The 18,605-nt window shown below is 38.8% G+C and overlaps 2 protein-coding genes across 4 annotated transcripts in view; both read left to right on the forward strand.

Annotated features, from left to right (window-relative positions):
• The first annotated feature begins 36 nt into the window (after nucleotides 1–36).
• LOC126868317 (ataxin-7-like protein 1) lies at nucleotides 37–10,636 on the forward strand. Of its 2 annotated transcripts, XM_050623645.1 has the most exons (6): nucleotides 37–511; nucleotides 1,404–1,460; nucleotides 1,543–1,647; nucleotides 1,964–2,688; nucleotides 4,163–4,213; nucleotides 4,307–10,636. In XM_050623645.1, exons 1-6 carry the CDS (start codon nucleotides 427–429, stop codon nucleotides 5,027–5,029), a joined length of 1,746 nt encoding a protein of 581 aa, XP_050479602.1. In that variant the 5' UTR covers nucleotides 37–426; the 3' UTR covers nucleotides 5,030–10,636. The 2 variants fall into 2 exon arrangements, with proteins under 2 accessions (XP_050479602.1, XP_050479603.1); XM_050623646.1 differs by lacking the exon at nucleotides 4,163–4,213.
• Nucleotides 10,637–17,319: 6,683 nt separating this feature from the next.
• Nucleotides 17,320–18,605, forward strand: part of LOC126868316 (KN motif and ankyrin repeat domain-containing protein 2) — a 70,658-nt gene continuing 69,372 nt past the window's right edge. The window contains exon 1 of one of the 2 annotated variants that reach the window (XM_050623641.1): nucleotides 17,320–17,829. The gene's annotated coding sequence lies outside the window, so the exon portion shown is untranslated. The remainder of the gene's footprint in view (nucleotides 17,830–18,605) is intronic. The other variant, XM_050623640.1, reaches the window with a different exon arrangement.

Genomic DNA, 18,605 nt, shown 5'->3' on the forward strand with positions numbered 1-18,605 from the left:
TCCGAACGAGTTGCGCACGAGTAGCTGACTATTCGTCGGTGACGTCATATTAGTTCGTCCAATGCAAGCGCTCGGATCTCACAGTAATAACCTTACGTGCGTGCGGTACGCCGAAGCGTGTTACTCGTATTCGGGCGTACAAACGCGAGAGAAGTGATAGAGTATATCGCTCCGTGAAAGATGTTAGCCGACAGGGTCTTGCCAGACAAAATTTTCAAAGTTCAGTAGGTTATTTTTCTCGTATGTGAGAACGCGTATACTCTATGAGCAAATGTATTCAAAGTATTATCGCGTTAAGAAAGAGACAGATCGTACGCGACCCGCGGCACCTGACAGTCCACGCGGCCCGGCCCCAAAACACTTTCGCCTCGCTATATACACGAGAAATCGCATCGTGTTTCATTCACAACGCGAGCGCCACTGGCAATGTCGGGAAGTGACAGCCCAACATTCTTTCACGGCCAGCCCTGGTCCAGCTGGATCGAAAAAATCGGACGAGACAAACCGTTGAGTAAGTGCGCTGAATCTCATCGAAAATGTTCGTTCGTTTGCTCTCGTTTGGTTTAAAACCGCGACAACGGAGAGCGTCTAACTCGTGTACCTAACCTCAACTTCGATGCTCCTTTGTCTGTCGACTTGACGCAGGGCATCGTTAGGGCCCGCATTGACACGCATTTATTTAAAACGGTTGTCAACAATTGTCCAGCGCTAATCACGGTTGACATTTTCATAGATGATCGCGCGTATTTTATTGGCTCTTTCCACTGACAATTATGTAATTCGTGGCGAAACCCGTTTGTGAAAATGATGGAGCGTCGAAACGTTAAATTAGAGCATATAGAAATAATACATTGGCATGAATCACTGAATTTCGTGAAACGATCTCGACCGAACCCGCGCTATTTGATGGACTTTTTCTCGAACGAATATATGTACACTTGTATTTTTATTATATTTGTGCTCTGTTCTCTCTTATAAGACTTTTTTGTTACAAGAATTATGCATGTAAGAAATATAAACATAATAAAAGTTGTTTACACAGAAGTTTGTGTTTTTATTTCACATTACTGCTTGGAAACTGATGGGAATGAATGAAAAATGATCTTTTAAGGACAAAATTCAATAGATACGAAGCTAACAATATCTTATGATTTTTTAAATCTTTTTTAACAGGGTAAATACAATTATAATACGATGAATGTGAACTTTACATTTAAGCATAATATTAATCATGGTATATAATCCTTTTAATAATTTCTTCTTCAAATATTTAATTTGAAGATATACGTTTATAATACATTTTATGTGTTGCATATAAGTTAATGATTTGCTATTGAAGTGTCCTTATATTACGCATTGTTTACTTTGTCATATTATCCATAAGAAAATTTGACTTGTTACAGGCGATGAAGAACCGGATGCTCAACTTACTAGTTCTGTTACGAGGCTTTCAGCTGAGGGTAAGTTTAACGTAGTAGAGATACAATCTTGTTTAGAGATTGAAATTGTAACTGTTTTCTAACAAGACAATTTTTGTTTCAGACATCGATTTATATGGATTTTGTCCTGAAAGGGATGCTTTTTACACGGTAGTATGTGAAACCTGTCATGCAATAGTCAAACCACAGGCTCTCATTCAACATATGGGTATGTCGTTTTATACTTCCCTCCTTTCTGCTCAAATATTAGTATTACGTTTAATTCTATATCAAGTAAAATTTATTCTACTTATTTTGACGGAGCAATTGTAATTTTAAACATACAAGAAACTTAAGTATTTCATAGATAACTTATTCTTTTTATACATAATATCTTTCTCATAAGTCATTTAAGCGAAACAGAAAAAAATACAAGTAACTAGACTCATATTAAAACGTTCTTTTAAAAAATATCGCTTATCCAAGAACTTTTTATCTACCTTGCATAAACCATACTACATAATACTGTTGATATTTTGTTACAGAAAGTCGCCATCCTTCTGGTACCGTCAATTTTCCACCTCCCTCCACTCCAGTCGTAAAAACTCCTCTGAAGACGCCCTATTGCAAGGTGTCGAAACTGAAAAAGACGCAGTCATCGCCTCAGATCTCAAATAGCGGGAGCAATAAGATCAATCACACGAACGTGAAACGGAACACGGAACAGCCAAGCATCTCAACGAACTTGTCATCTTCATCGATACCGATCTCATCGTCGCCTCGATCGCCTCTTGAGTCGTTACCATCGTCTGTTCAAACATCGAACTCTGGATCAGGAACTGTAATTAGCTCGAGTCCTGTGAAAAGCCCTGGCACAGCGACCGGTCAACCTCGTCGGAAGAGACTCAAAACCGATCGATCGTTGCTCAAAGATCGAGAGTACGACCCAGATCGACATTGTGGAGTGTGGAACGAGGAAACAGGCAAGCCTTGCACCAGGTCGCTTACGTGCAAAGCGCATACGGTTTCGTTGCGGCGGACAGTCATCGGTCGCAGTAAAACCTTTGACAAACTCCTCGCGGAGCATCGTGCCTCGAAGGAAGTCCCGAACAGGCCGACAAAAGTGACTGTGACCGGTACGGTGACCGTGTCCTCTGGGACCTCGAACTTGAACCCCTTAACGCCCACCAACCCCGCCCTGACCATCGAAGCGGAAACCCCCAGCTCACCACCCGTTTTATCGCTGCCAGACACATATCCACTGCCAAAGGTAAGGGCCAACGTATCGCTATATTGTTTCTCTTTGTATTTTTTTTTTTATTCTCCGATTTCCCTTCTGTGATATGTCCTTAGTAAGAGTGTACAGTGTGATGATCCTTCGCGAGGCGAAATCCTATTGTTTCATTTTATCATTATATTATTTTTTTTTTTTTTTTTTTGTTCTTTATATATGTTATATGAGTTAGTAATGCTGTATTGTCAATTCCATGCTGTAGATGTTTCTGGTGTTTCTGGGAATAGGATGTGATAGTTATTAGAAACATTTGAAGTAATTTTTGTTCTCCTAGTTTGGTTGACTGGAAATGAAAGTTGTGTCTCGTTGGATTGAAAGAAAATTCGCTCTTTGTTGCATGTTGAAAGATTGTTATTTTTGGATATACGTATTTTAGACGTCGGTACTTTGTCGCGCAATCGTTGATGTAATTTTGTTAGGTATGTTGTGTATCATGTATTGTTTTGAGGGGAAATTCGCTTCGATGAGTATTCTAATTAGTTTTCTTTCTTTTCTTTCTTTTTTTTTCTTTTTGAAAATATATGTTGGTAATATATTGGTAGTTTACTGTTTTTATATCTTGTTTTTGTGAAGTAATAGTTACGCACGATCTGGTAATATCGATATCTAATGTGTAGTCTGTACATCGAAACTTTCATTTCACGGTATTTTATGATAAAAATATTGGAAAGCTATGCAAGTAGTGAAGTAATTTACCTCATTTTTATTCTATTCAGATTCATTTCTGAATCCCTTTATTTCAAATACTTCTTTCATTTTCGGAGTAAAATTAATCACGAATTAAAGTTCGTTCACCCTAACTTTGGGGTAATTATTAGTGTGAGCATTAGCTGACGTTCAGAATTTTTAGAATATTCGCAAATTTTTGGTTTTCAGTGCTTCGAGTAAAAGAAAAACCTGTAAGTCGCAGTCTATGAACTTCAAACTTTCTTCGTTAAAAAGTCCGTAGCGTCTTTAAGAAATGTACGAATCTTCCTAGGGCCGTAACTATCGATCAATTATGGCCATTTGTTACGTTAGTTCAATTAAAAAACATGGTCGTGAGTTATATCGAATCAATCGCTTAGAAGTAGAGAACGAATAGAATTAATAGAAATTAGATTGGAATGAATAACAGGTGAAATAATACTACAGATTCATATTTGTAGATTCCCATCGAAATTTAGTCTTCCGAGTTTTAGAAGGCGTTAGGTATCAGGTATCAGTCGATACCCAAAGATCGTTCGCTTTCGTAGATCTCTTAAGACGCATTAGACGGAACATAGCGAGGCTAGAAAAGATAAAAAGAATAAGAAAAGAAGGATTTAGAAAAAGAAAAAAACCGAAGAAAGAGAAGTAATAATATAGCTGACAAACATGGATCGATCGACGAGCCAGACGAGTCAGCTGCGAACAGTTGCCCGCCAGTAGGGTGTCGGTTGATACCTGTTTTCTGTTTTTGTTATTGCAGGCTGTTGATTTGCTTTATCGGTGTCTGGCCCCGCATGGCTCCACTAAACCTGTAAGGCATGGTTTCTTTTGGGCACTTAAACGCCAACACCTCGTATGGGCCCTACGATTCTTATTGCGAGTCGCCAACGCTTCTCTTTTTTAGACCAAGCTCGAAGAGGACTTCGTCAACGAGGAGCTGAGGAGTCTGGAATCGTCGCTAGTGAACTCGACCGGTTCGACGCAATCGAGCTCGATGATGGCGCCGATATCCGTGGTGTTGCCATCGCTGTCACCGTTACCGGCTAATAATGAGGAATCGACGTCATCGGTCGCCACGCTGATACCGAGCACAGCATCCCCAGCTATACCGGTGCCAGCATCACTGCCAGCCACGTGTACGCAACCGCCGTTGGTCACGACGGTTCTCGAGGCTGAAACACCTATGGACATCGATCCAGAAGCGGCAATGACCATCTATTCCCCTGTATACCAAGATAAATCCAAATTGCTGGTCGAAATACCACGTTCAAACAATATCGTCCACTCTCCTATATCATCTATGCCCAGTCTGTTATTCGAATCTATGGATCAACTCGAACAGCTCGAACAGTTGGAACAGCAACACGCGACTCAGATCAATGGAAAGAGACTGAATCACACGACTCATTCGAGTCCTGTTACGCAATTACAGTCAAAGAGGACCAAACACGAGTACCATCAACAGGACCTGTCCACGGCGATACAGGTTGAGGCTACGACCACGTCCTCGCCTTATCCTCATTTCGGGGATATATCTTGGTCGAACTGTCACCCGGAGCCACTGGCTGTAAGTCGGTGGCTTCGTATTTCGTCCAGCCGTAAGCAGTACAACTTTAATATTCACTGACATAAGACCCCACCCACTCCAGGCTGAGGACCGTACGCCATGGGCGTTTGTCTACCTCCTCTTTTTTTCGAGATCCTTTTTTTCATGGTCGTCCTCGTCGCCGTCGTCGTTGATGGTCTAGGTCTGAAGCCTGTCGAGAAGGGGACAAGTCTTGATGTGCGGTGAACTTCGATGTGTTGAGCATGCGCACGACGGAAAGAAAGACACGTGAGCAATTAATTGGTTATACGTGGAATCGACATGATAACGATATATATGTTTTTGCATGCTTCGTTCTCCCTGCCGAAATGAAACATCTCGAACAGGAACATACGATAGTTACAAATTTACGGTCCTTTCACTCTGTACAACAATGTCGGTCTCTATTCTGCCAGGCGACGATCGTTTCCTTTGAAATAACAAACCATCATCATCGGAGATTCATAGGCAGGTTAATCCCATTATCACTTTAGGGGATATACGCGTACAACTGGAACAAACGAGGTTCCGCGTATGAAAACAGAAGCACGTATCGAATTTTCTTCTTTCTTGTCTCTCGATACTTACTTTGCAACCATTTCTACGATACTATAGAGACTGATCAAGGAAGAACCACATATTGCGGACGTGATTCGTCGGATTTACGAAATCGCTGACTAACGTTCCTGGTACATTATCATTATCTTCTTTGAACTGTTGTTTCAAGAGGCCAGATGGAAAACGAAATAGCATCTCGTATCTCGCAACGATGCTTCTGTTTTGATATTTGTACTTTCCACAGAAGAACGTACGAATCACCGAATGATGCAACAATAGCAACGCCAGCCTCATCGTCAAGTATTAAATTGGCAATAGGTTGATATTAGAGAACATTGACTGAAATACATATGAGTATGATGTTTTTTTTCACAAAATTAATTTTTTTATTCCGAAGATCGTTGCAACATCTCTCGCGGAGCAGGCCGATATATAGATTCGATTCTGATCGCTGTGCCTCGTCCCGACGGCGCGGCAGTTCGCTCGAAACAAAAAAGAAAGGAGGAAGAAATAATAATAATAAAAAAAAAAAAGGAAACAGTGTGAAAACGGACGCGTTTGAAATAAGTCACACTGTCCGTGTTTGCCTGTTAAAAATAGAGGTTTTCAGTGAGGAGAGAAGCGACGATGATAATAAGTGAAATGAAACTACATCGAATTTTAGGCGATTATCCTGTGTGTGTTTGTGCGCTTGTAAAAAGGATAAAGGATTACGTGACCAAGCAACAGATACAAAAAGAAAGAAACTTTCTTTTCTTTGTACAGGAAGTTTAACAAACGGATTTTAGTAGGAAGAGTAGCTACTAAAAAGGTTCAATAAGCAGTGTTTGTTAATTTTTTTTTGTTCTTCTTTTTTTCTTCTTTTAGGAGATGCCGCTGAGTGGCATTTAAAATTTCAGCTCAGAATTTTTTTTGTAAATAATCAATTTGACGGATCAAATAATCATTTACGGCTAGCTATCCTCTTGTAAATACGTTGAATAAAAAAATGTAAAACGTAGTTAGTCGTAACACGGAGCGGCCGATCATCGAACTATCTTGCGCGTAGAATTTCGACTTATTTTCCAATTAAATTGCGGTTCGCGTACAGAGGGTCTCATCTTGTACATACATAGATTATAGTATACATTTATACATATATATATTTTTTTTATCGATCACGATCTCTTCAACGTTTTTACGTATATACATATATACATATATACATGTACGACCTCACTACCTACCATCATCAATATTTCCTTCATATCTCTTCTTATTTGTATCTTCTTTATTATTTTGTTTTCTTCTTTTTTGTTCTTTTCTTTATTCTATTTTTTCTTAGTCCTCTCTGCTTCGCTCTGTTCTCGTACGTATGTATATTCTATTGCACAATTGTGTACATCGTGTAACGCATTTATCCAACGATTTCGGTTTAATGCCACGATTTCTATTTTTTTTTTTTTTTTTTACAAAAAATAGAAAAATTCGACGGATAAATCGTATGTGCGGGTTCCGTTTAATCGGTGAAGGAATTTTCACTGGATCGTAGGCAACGACAACAGCACACGTAGCGAAAATTTCGTTCAGGCAATCTTTAGCTTCTTGTAAGCTCGTACGAAATTTTCAAAGGGAGATTCGACGAGTCTTTCAGTCGAGTTATGGCTGATGATTTTAGCAAAGCCGTACACATTGTCCCGAATATAGTAGATAAACCGTTCATCACCAACCACCATTAACTATTATCCCACCCGAGACAATTTATTTTTGTAAAACAGTCGGTTCTAATTTGCGTCGTGGCGCTATGTCGGTTTTTCCAGCATGGCGCGTATGGTGGCGTATATCTATGCATATATTTACGGACTTCTTATCATAGATTGTGATATTTAACTAATTAACGATTAGTCAAGATTATTCTAAATCGTGCGCATGCGTTAGTGAATGAAAGAGTAACGACAGATAGGTGGCCAAATTAGGAATGGTGTAGAAAGGAATGTGAAGTCCACGGATGAAAATGATGATAAGTCACGTTTCCCGACCTTTGTAGGAGAGCAATTATTCAAAATTCGCTACCATCCAAGCTATCTTTTCGTTTGATTTTGGGCTTAAACGCGTGCCTTTATCACTCTTGATCGTTTGAAAGATATCAATAAGTTTTAATTATACAATTCTCACAAATATCTTCGACTCTCTCAGGTTACCATACCAAAATACTTGCGTTTCAACTACTTCGTATGAAAATAGTTCTTTCTAGAAGTCAGAAGATGAGGAAATACAAACTTATTATAATTTTCCCTCGTGTACTTCAAATAGGATGTAACGATTGCCGCTGATCTCCGAAGAGGAATCGTTAGGCGAAAAAGGAAAAGAAAAAAAAACTGAAACGTTTGCGCTTAGTTCGGCTACAATTTTCGCTATAGATGAATAAATTCGCTCTGTGTATCGTGTTTGTAGCGTTTCGAGGTTTTATCTCGTTGAGTTTCCGCTTTTTCCACGTGTATGAGCTGATTCGTAAATTATTTCGTTTCATCGACGAATGTAGCGAGAAACGGGGAGAAGAAAGAACGGAAGAAAGTAAGTAAAGGAGGGAGTATATAAGACGACGAATAGATAGAGCAAATGGGAAAACGGGAGATAGGGAGAAAATTAATATAGCAAATAGGGGGGAATATGACGTAGATGTACGTCATGTCGAGCCGACGAAGAGACGTTGATTTTTTTCGTTACCGCGCAGTATAAATAATACAAATGCTAACGATGTTATTATTACTGCTATTATTCGAAGAAGAGAACACGTGGGGACATGTCGGTCTGGTATTGTCCCGTTCGTTTTATATAAATCGAACTTGGACAACGATCGATCGATGGAGCAGCTCGTTGTGTGCAAGGTATACACTTTCTCATCGACCATATAAACGAACATCGCCTTACGATTCTAGCCGTAAACTTCGCCTTAAGGATTCATTAGCGATCATAGTAGCGATTAGCGTGGGTTTCTGTGAAAAATATATTCTCGAGCGAGATTCATCGATCGATCGTTCGATGTAAAAAAGAAAAATAGAGAATTTAAGAAAAGAAAAGAAATACTATTAGCAATAAATTATCGTTCGATATCGGACAAATACGAGGACGAGAGGAAAACTCGTGAACGGACCGACATGACCAAATCGTTTCTAATCGTCGATTTACTGATCTTCTCGGCTACCTGAAACCGTGATAATTTGTACATAAATCGCGTAAGCAATTACCCATGTACCTATGGTATCAATGAAATCTATATAGGTATATATTATATATATACATATATAAATCTATAATATAAAAATAATTCTATTGACAAGTTGAAGAGAAGAATGTTAGTGAAAAATCGCAAACGTCGAAATGCTGTTAGTCCGCTCGTTTCCGAGTGTACCTTAAACGCTGTATAATTCGAGAACAAAAGAAGATAAGTAACTTAACGTAGATCGTATATTTAACGATACACGTGTACGTATAGCGTGTAATTATCTCCTGTACATAACAAGTGCCCTGTGCATGTTTGTGGCGCACGAAATGCTGCGTGCATGCGCGAAATATGTATGATCTTTTTTAGACTATTACTACTACCAACTACGTACCACACGTTAGTGTTCATCGATCGATGTTATTTCGCGCGAGCTTCGAGTAAGTTTCGAGCGGTCCGAGGTTATAAACACGATTGACCCGAGCAACAGCACTTTTCTTCAAAAGAAATGAAAGTCGGTAATCAACGGCAACAACCCTTGTTAAAACAGTGTTACATTTCGAGAAAGAAACGGAAAGAAAACAAAAAAAAAAAAAATGCTATTCATCAGACACGATCTCTAAGATTTTCTACAAAGTAGAAGAAATTCTGATCACGATCGTTGGAAAGTGTGGTTCGCGATCGTTCGAATGAAAGATTTTTCTAAGACGATGAAAAGAAAAAAGAAAACTCGTAAAGCAATAATACATAGTCCATGATTAAGAGAATGCACAGCAATAATATTAATTTCATTATTACCGTAATATAAAGGTTAAGAGACGTGTTGTACACGTTCGTGAGGAACACTTTCGTCTCGTACGAACAATTTGCTCGATTTCCGGCGAGTTTGAACACGCGGCTAAAAAGCGTCAGAGGATTTTTCTATCTCGGTGCTGTTACTCACTGCGCATCATTTAACAATCGAACTTCTCGTACATTGTTTAAAATCTACGAAAAATATGTAATTCATCTTTCTTTTTCTTTTTTTTTTTTTTTTTTTTGTAAGTAGTATCAATTTTTAATTGGAACGTTCCATATGTCGTGTCACTTTTATTATTGCTTTTCTTCCTCGACGATATAGAAACACGACTTTACTACGTTCGATCGATCGTTGGACGATTTAATTAAGTTCTTTTTTCTTGCTCTTTCCTCTTTCGTTCCGATGAAATCGAACCTTCCGGACAGTGTGGAACACGCGTCTAGTATGTTCGTTTCGCTCGTCAGATTTCAGTAGAAATTTAAAGGAATCCGCGTGAAACTGCGGTGCACCAGACATTTCGTGGCTCGCATAAGACTGAGTACGCTTAAAACGAAGGAAGAGATGAATTGTACGTTTGCGGCATGTTTAAAAGAAATTGACCGATTTACGAATAGAAAAGAAATAAAAATGAAATTTTTGGTCGGCTTAGGATATTGTTGCGAATTTTCGTCTCTTTTAATTTATAGTTTAGGAAAAAAAGAAATGAAAATGGAAGGAAGAGTGCGAGAGAAAGAATGAGAGAGAGGGAGAGAGAGAGAGAGAGAGAGAGAGAAAAGAATTATACGGTAGATTCGAACTGTTTTGCATGACCTGTTCCGAATCACCCTGTGTACGTTCAGAAGCGTCAGAACTATGATTCTGCTTTTTTTCTTTGTTCCGTGTACAAAATGACGCGTGCGTTAATATACGTTCGCTCGTCGTCTCAGAGCACTGTAATTTCACGCGGAGGAGAAGAGAACTAAAGAAAACGAAGAGACAAAGAAAAACGGATAAGGTGAAAATTAGAACAACTCCGACTTGGTGACGCAAGAACATACAACAAAATACTTTGTGGCATTTAATTTAAATATACGTTTTATATTTATTTGTATACTTGATTTTGTTCATTCAGTCCGTCTTCATCCTCCAGCCATTTTCTTCTCGCGTATATTTCCATCGATCTTTTTATCATACAGAGATTAGGCGATCACGTGAAAGGTGTAGAAACGATGGTACAAAAATTCGTGCGCGTCGCTTGTATTCGTCACATATCATTTAGAAAAATGAGAATAGAAAAGTAGTAGCGATTGAGAGGAGGAAGATCATCGAGCGCCGTTACGCTTCAATTTCATACTTATCGTAATTAATTGGTTAATTCATTAAGGATCGAAATCGCGTTCGTGTCGCAACATTTTCAATTAATTTTAGAAAATTCTGCTATTTGTTAACATCGTAGTTACGAAAGAGACTTCGAAGGATTTGCTTAATAATTTTTCTTCTGTCCAGATCGTGCGATCTTCTCAAGTTTAAATCCGCCTTAGTTAAAGTATTCTATCATTTCGAAACTAAACAGAATTAAAGTTTTGTCATTTTCTTTGAGCCATCTTTCTTTTACTTCGTTGAATTTAAAATACTTCGTCGTTAGTTTTATTTATTACTCTAATACGTCTTTCGCACTTTGAAAGATCAATATGTTAATTACTTTAGCTAAACATCCTTAGTAACATTGCGTTTACGTAACATTAAATCATTATGTCGCCACTCGATCCTTAATGTGTTAATATATCACGCATATATTTCAGAAGTGACACAGGTCGAACAAATTTTTCAGGGAAAGCAAGAAACTATTTAAAAGCTTACAAAACATTGTTCGACCGAAAATGCCCCTTTGACAATTTTCTTTCTTCCAACACAGGGTTGAATATTTTTGGACTGTGACACCTTTGAAACACATGTACGATATATTGTTATTCATAGTAGATCTTACGCTTTTTGTACTGTAATCTACAAGTCTAATACGCTATCGAAATTGATCGACGCGATCTCCCTGTGAATCGCGTGGCATTTTCCTAGAAAAACATACCCTCGTGGAGCTGCGAACCGCAGTGGGTTTCCCAGTATGCATGAAAATCGAATTCCAAGCGTGCAGTTAAATCGGTTGATTGGAAAGCCTGCTCGTGACAAGAGTTCCCTAAATGTTATCGCGATTCCGAAACTATGTTCAATTCGCTTTGATTCGCGTGTTCATTAACCGTAATTCGCCATTCGATTGAAAGTTAGGCAAGAAACGTGAACGCCACGTTCCTTTATCACACGTGGTCGACGCAATTAATCGTATTTAGGATAGGAAATAAAGACAACTGACGCAGTGGGGATCGAAATGCGATCGTCATTCCCGCCGATGAAACATTCTACGAGCATGGATCTCGTTAAATAAAGCGTTCGTCGTTCCAACATAGAACGATTGAAGGATTTACTGGAAAAGCGATACGGATGCTTTTTTATTTTTTCCACGCAAAACTTTATCTAAACTTTCTTAAATCAGACTCGGACATTCGAAAATCAAACATAGACATTTGTGTGCTTACTATACCATCATCGAGTGAGTACTTGATGATCTAACGTATTAATATTAAATCACCGTGTTATACAAAAATTACTTTACTGTGACAATTTCATCTAATAATATACATCTCTTTGTTTCAAGAATTTTCACAATTGACAAAAATGTTGATGCTTATAAAATTCTCGGTTTGCTTGGGTTAAGAGGTAAAGTAAAGGTCGTGATTCGTAAAAATTAGAGGTTTCGTCGCTCGTACTACTTTCCGTGGCCTATGGATTAAGAGACTTCGGAATCGTGTCGCTCGTAACACTTTTCCTTCGAATCTTTCAATTATCTAGGACGACGCCTCGTCACAGATGATAATAGAGGTTTTCTTTCCCCACGTGGTAACGTTGTACGCGTTATTTTAAAAGCAATTATCTTCTGGTATGCAGGTTTTCCTACGAAGAAAGAAAGAAGAGATACGCTGGAACGTAAAATTAGAAAGTATACTTAAAATAGTGTGTCGGCTACCTTTTGAAATTGGACAGTACACGCGTTCCTCCGACGCTTCCTCCTCTTTAGCACGTTAGGGATATAAGAGGAGAATGTGGAAAGAAAGATACGTTTACGTTTTGAAGGCTAGCTTCGTAAATGTATACGTGTATAACGTTCTAACGTGGCATAAATCATCGATGACACTGTCGTTTGTTATTCACGAGCAGCGACTGACTTTGTACAATACGATCTGCATTCGATAGTAGAAGATAGGCGCCGCGTTCGTAGTTAGGTGCGTCGTCGATGACGCGAATCATTGTGCATTCTCGATATTTAATAATAATATTTTTTTATCCATCAATTAGGTACACACTTGGATACTTAAAAGGAAAAACACGATATAACGCTTTCATGTAAATACTTCTACATACTCGGTAGCTTACACCGAATGAAAAATATGAAACATAAATACAGTAGAATTTCATTTATGACGGTTCCATTACGAAACAAATAATATTAAAAGAATTCATTACGTCTTCTAACTACCTACAGTAGCTACAAATTTTTACACGCCACTGTGTCTATTATGATATTTATACAGGGTGGTTGGTAATTGGTGGTACAAGCGGAAAGGGGGTGATTCTACGCGAAAAAAGAAGTCGAAAATATGGAATAAAAATTTTTCCTTCGAGGCTTTGTTTTCGAGAAAATCGACTTTGAATTTTCGTTCGGTACGCGCGCACTTTACCACGCCTCGTTATAACGGATCTCACTGTAGATCGTTGTCTCGATTGACATTTTTTTTCTATTCCATAAATTTTTATTGTATATTTTTTATTCTATATTTTCGACTTCTTTTTTCGCGTAGAATCACCCCCTTTCCGCTTGTACCACCAGTTACCAACCACCCTGTATATCAATGAATTAATTAGGTCAGGTACATTAAATTTCGTATCATTTTGGTAGTACGACTACAAATTCGGATAATGTGAAAATGAAATGTATCTTTTGAAATAATAATGTATCCGAGTTAATTGAGCCAACTAAAATTTCATTCTAGTGAATGAAGTTCTACTGTGTCATTATATTACCATCGTCTTCGATTCGATATTAATTAATCATAGATGCATCAGGTACAGAGTAATAAAGCATTGTCGCGTTTACTCGTCTAATCTATTATTACTACGTTCGTAACGCGAAGGTAGTTGTACAATTTATCGATGACAAATGGGAAAAAGAAAAGAAAAAAGATGACAACTGACAAGAGACTAATCTAATCTTGAAAAAGGAGAATATAAGTACATACACGTAGATCGATATTAATTGTACGATTTCCATAGACTCGTTCGACGAGAAACAAATTCCGTACTCGATGTTCTCTTCGACCGTTTACTTTTGTACGATCACACCGCTCCTCTATCCCATAAGAACATCATCGAAATTTTCGATATAATATTTTTATCGTGAGAACGTAGCGATGTATCGTCGACTAGCAACGAAGACGTTGGCATTCTTTACAATGTACACAGAGATTTGTATAATAAAATGGAGGGAAGTATAATGTTAAACGATTATCGATCGACACACGTTCGTGATCACGTTTTTCTCAGGTATCTAGCATGTTTGTAATCTATAAACGACACTTCTGTGTAATAATAAATAATTCAGGCTAGAGTTTCTTCCATTCTTCGATAAAGGTGGACACGTTTTGACGATTGTAAAACGATAAAAAAGAAAGAAAAATTAAGGACCGTTCTCAACGTTCTTTTAGTGGCTTCCTTCGTAATCGTCATCGAACTGGTGCTTTAAACGCATGCTCGAGAAAGACATAGATTTTTATAGGTCACACTGTATCGTGTGATCGCACATATTCCATCGCTCGTTTCCGAGAGTTTGGAAAGCGGACTAGACTACTTGTAATAGAGTCTTTGCATGAAAAATTACGTGTAGACTGACGAGTAAAGACTCATAGTTAGAACTCGTAATATAAACCATACGTATTCTTCTCACTGTAACTCGTATCATAGGCGATGTTTGATCTGAAGTTTTTTACTTTTGGAAGATATCTGTCGAAACGTCTGCAGGGAATATTAATTAAAATAGTATATAGATAATTACAGTGTTGACTGCTGCTCGTCAGTATATACGGAAAATGAAGAAACGTTAAAATACGACAACAATAATTCTTAGATTAAAATTTATCGAACCTTCGCTCCTAACGGGGAGGGAACGAATTTTACTTTCCAAAGGAACTTCGCTATTCTCCTGTACGGTTTCCATCTTTAACTCTATATGAAGAAACAGAGCTACAAAAATTCAGACTAAATAAAAAGATGTAAAAAAAGACGATTTCCTTACATCCTCTGTCTAAAGAAGAAAGAAACTACGGTCAAAGGAGAAACTAAGAAATAACGAATGAATAAAATTTCACGTAATTTACTAGGAATCGTCTCCTTGTTTGACGTCAATAAATTTTTTAAGGAATTTTCTCTTCCAATGACGTCGTAGGAATATCCAATAATATGTGTGTCGTTCGTGAAAAAAAAAAAACGTGACATGCGTGATTCGGTGTTTTTTATTCGAAGGCGAAACCAAAACAGTATTATGAGCGTTCTTCTTCGGCCATTGGTCGAGCAACTGGTATCTGCGACGATTTTCATAACGAGACTCATTGGTCGATTACAAAATCAAGTGTGTAACGAGTGGCCGGTGTATCTTTACAGCGGAGAAGATGGCTAAATGGATTGTTCACTTTGAAATCACGCGAGAATTTATTAAATATAAAACGAAGAAGTTGAGGGATTGGGTGATTGGATTTTATTTAAAAAACGAGAGAGGGAGAGAATGTGAACGCGTGTACGCTTAAGCGAGAGAGAAAGAAAGAGGTAGAGAGAAAGTTTGGAGAAGAAGAGAGAGTCTTTTTGATTGCGATCAGCAGAGACGGTATTGTTACATCGTTGATCGTTATATGTGCATACAAAGCTTCGGAAATAAAAGAATTTTAAATGATAGAACGACGTGTTTCTCTGTCAGTGAATCTGGAGCGAGGAAATAATTTGCAATAAAATATTTTATCGTTTATTGAACGAGTGAAACAATGTATAATTCAGAATTTCAAATATTTCTATAATTAATAATTAAAATAATTAGCTCGATTGAAATCGTTTTACATTTAAATTATTTGTTCTTTTTTTCTTTTTGTACGAAGTAATTTACGTCCTACATAATTCGTAGCAAAAGGTAATTTATTACAAAGAAATAATGGAAAAACTGGAACACTATAAAATACTGGAAGATTGAATAATTATTATATCTCATCATACGTGTATAATGATTTATAGAATATCTTTATTTAGAGCGATAGATCGATCGATAAAAGTACGATAGGATTCTGTGTAGACTATAGACGTTCACAGAACGAACGAGTTTCACGTGTACAACGTGAAAGGACGCCACGCTCGGATATCTTGGAGAACGAAGAACTGGTCCACCCACTGGGAATTCCAGATTTTTTCCATTGGTTATCGAGCAAAGAGCAGCATGGGAAGCGTGCGCGCGGAACGTGATCGATTCGCATCGATCTCGATCGAGAACGATCCTTATCAAGCCTGCGCGATTCCGCTAACGATGTCTACAAAGTTTGGGCGATCTTGAACTTAATAGCTGCGTCTAAGAACTGTTCGACGACAACATTTTTACGATATAACAGGTGAAAATTGCTTTCAGTTACAAATCTTTTTTATTTCATTATTTTTTCTTATATTACATATACATATTATTACATGGAATCGCGGAAGAATATTTGAACAGTCGTTTTCTTAATCTTCCAAACTTCGTACAACTCTGTCAGGATACTTTTTGTATTCATCGTTTTACGTACATATCCATTTTTCAAATTTATGTTTTTATCTCGAGCGTACGTTGTTGAACGTAAGTTGTTTTTCTTCCTTTGGCATTGTCGCGACAAAAATACTATTCCTTTGCAAACAACGCACGTACGACGATAAATTCAAGTTAGCACGCATAATACAACAAGGACGTTTATGGATAATATGTTTCACAGGCAAAGTCAAGGTAGCAAGAATCGAGAGAAATGGAAAAAGCGATTCGATATTGTTCGGTGTTTATTCCGCTACGATTTAATTCCGGCATTTAAAGCCCTATTACTCGACAACCGATTTCTATCTCATCGCGGCCATTCCTCGCCATTAGTCATCCCGGAGATCTTAAAACGTAATTGCTATCTTCCACCATTTATTTTTGTTCGAGCATCAAGGCAACAGATTCTTCGAGATTATACTTTTCCAAAGCATTATTCGCATCGTGTTGTAACATTGGTCACTAAATTACAGACAGTTCGTATAATTGCAACATATACATATAAAAGTAAGTCGTGTATTTCTCCTAATTAACTGGAAAATTATTTCTCAGAGATCTGCCAACGAATCTCGCCATTCTCATTTCTTTTTCTCTTTTATTTTAAACTAGGCTTCGCGCATCGAGGAACATCTCTTTACATATACTTACAACATCAGACAGTCCGCAGAAGCCAGATTCCATTTATTTGGAAGCGGCTGATGAAGTTAGGTAAGGAGAAGCAGACCGTTTAATTCGCCGTGGCTAGATTTGGAGCTGGTGGAACGCGCAACAGAATGTGTCAGACGGATGAAATCGCACGACATGGTTAATTCACCCCGCTCCACTGTTCTGCGTGTTTTCATCTGGAGCTCCGCTCGATCGTAACAAAAGCGGTCGCGTTAACGAAGCGCGAAGAGGGCGGCTCGCGCTCGTAGCTTCGCTGCACCGTCTCGCTACCAGACCTCTTGTCGAGGTAAAATTAGAGGTGGACCGCTGCGGCAATTATTAAAATAGAAGAGTGACCGGTAGAACTTCGAGTGGAAGACTGACTCATCCCGCTCGAAAATGCATAGAGCGCACGCGAGGTGGAAAAGCACGAGATCTATTTGTCGACTAAACCAGCAGCAGAAGCAGCAGCTGGATCCGATCGAGGGATTCGCGCGATTCTCGGGGTCATTGCCACTGCTCGCGCCGACGTCAAGTCTCCATTGGTTATTGTTGACTTTGGCCCTGGAATCCGGCGAAACAAATCACCGCAAAGTCACCGCGGTGTACCGGTTATCAGTTTCATCTGATTCCGAACGCAACTGTGTACGACGTGACTAGAATTTACGGATGTCGGTATACGTATGTCCATCGCGAGCGAAGCATCGCGTCATTCTCAAGGCAAACACGCCTTGCTCTTGGTAAGACGTTACGTTATTACGGAGCTTGGCTCGTTAACCCCTCGACTGGTAGGGTGACGCAAATAGGGTTCCCAGGGAAGGACGAGAGAGAGAGAGACAAACAGCAGAGACAGAGAGCGAAAATGGATCGATTTTATTCCAAATTCCAAGAGATACGTTATCACGCGTATATATAATACTTACACGTACCTTCATCCCTATGATCGATAGAGGAACTTCTTGCCAGTGTTTGAAATCGGTTTTGCTATTTTTGTAATATTCTTCGTTTTACGTATAAAGATCTACCAACGAGAACAACTTCAAGCCCTCTGTAGCTCAACCACACGAGCACCGCGAGTAACGAGACACCGTGTTTCGAAAGAACAATGCGCGTCGTTTTAACCCTGGCCGACCGGTCGAGGCTAGTTACTCGGTGCATATTGTTACGAGACGTGCTTCTTCGGACCTTCGTCGAGAAAGACGATTCCTGATGTAATCAAAAAATAAAACGTTTCCCGTATTCGTGCTCGTTTTTGGGCCATAGCGTCAAGTTTATCGGTCGGATCTCCTCTACCTGGAACGAAGCTACAAACGTTCGCGGACTAATCTGCGCCCAAACCGGGCTAACTCGGTGGGGTATAGACCCTGAACGGTCCTATTCAGGGCCGAAGATTTGCTAACTGAATAGCCGGTTTCTTCGAGATAGTACCCCGTGACGTCATTTGTTTCTTCCCTGTCACGTTCTTCCTGCTTTCGGCTAGCGTTCAAAGGAAAACGAGCGAACTCCCTGCCCGAGT

Source organism: Bombus huntii, chromosome 8 (genome assembly GCF_024542735.1).
Source record: "Bombus huntii isolate Logan2020A chromosome 8, iyBomHunt1.1, whole genome shotgun sequence".
In the NCBI taxonomy this organism is placed as follows: Eukaryota; Metazoa; Arthropoda; class Insecta; order Hymenoptera; family Apidae; genus Bombus; species Bombus huntii.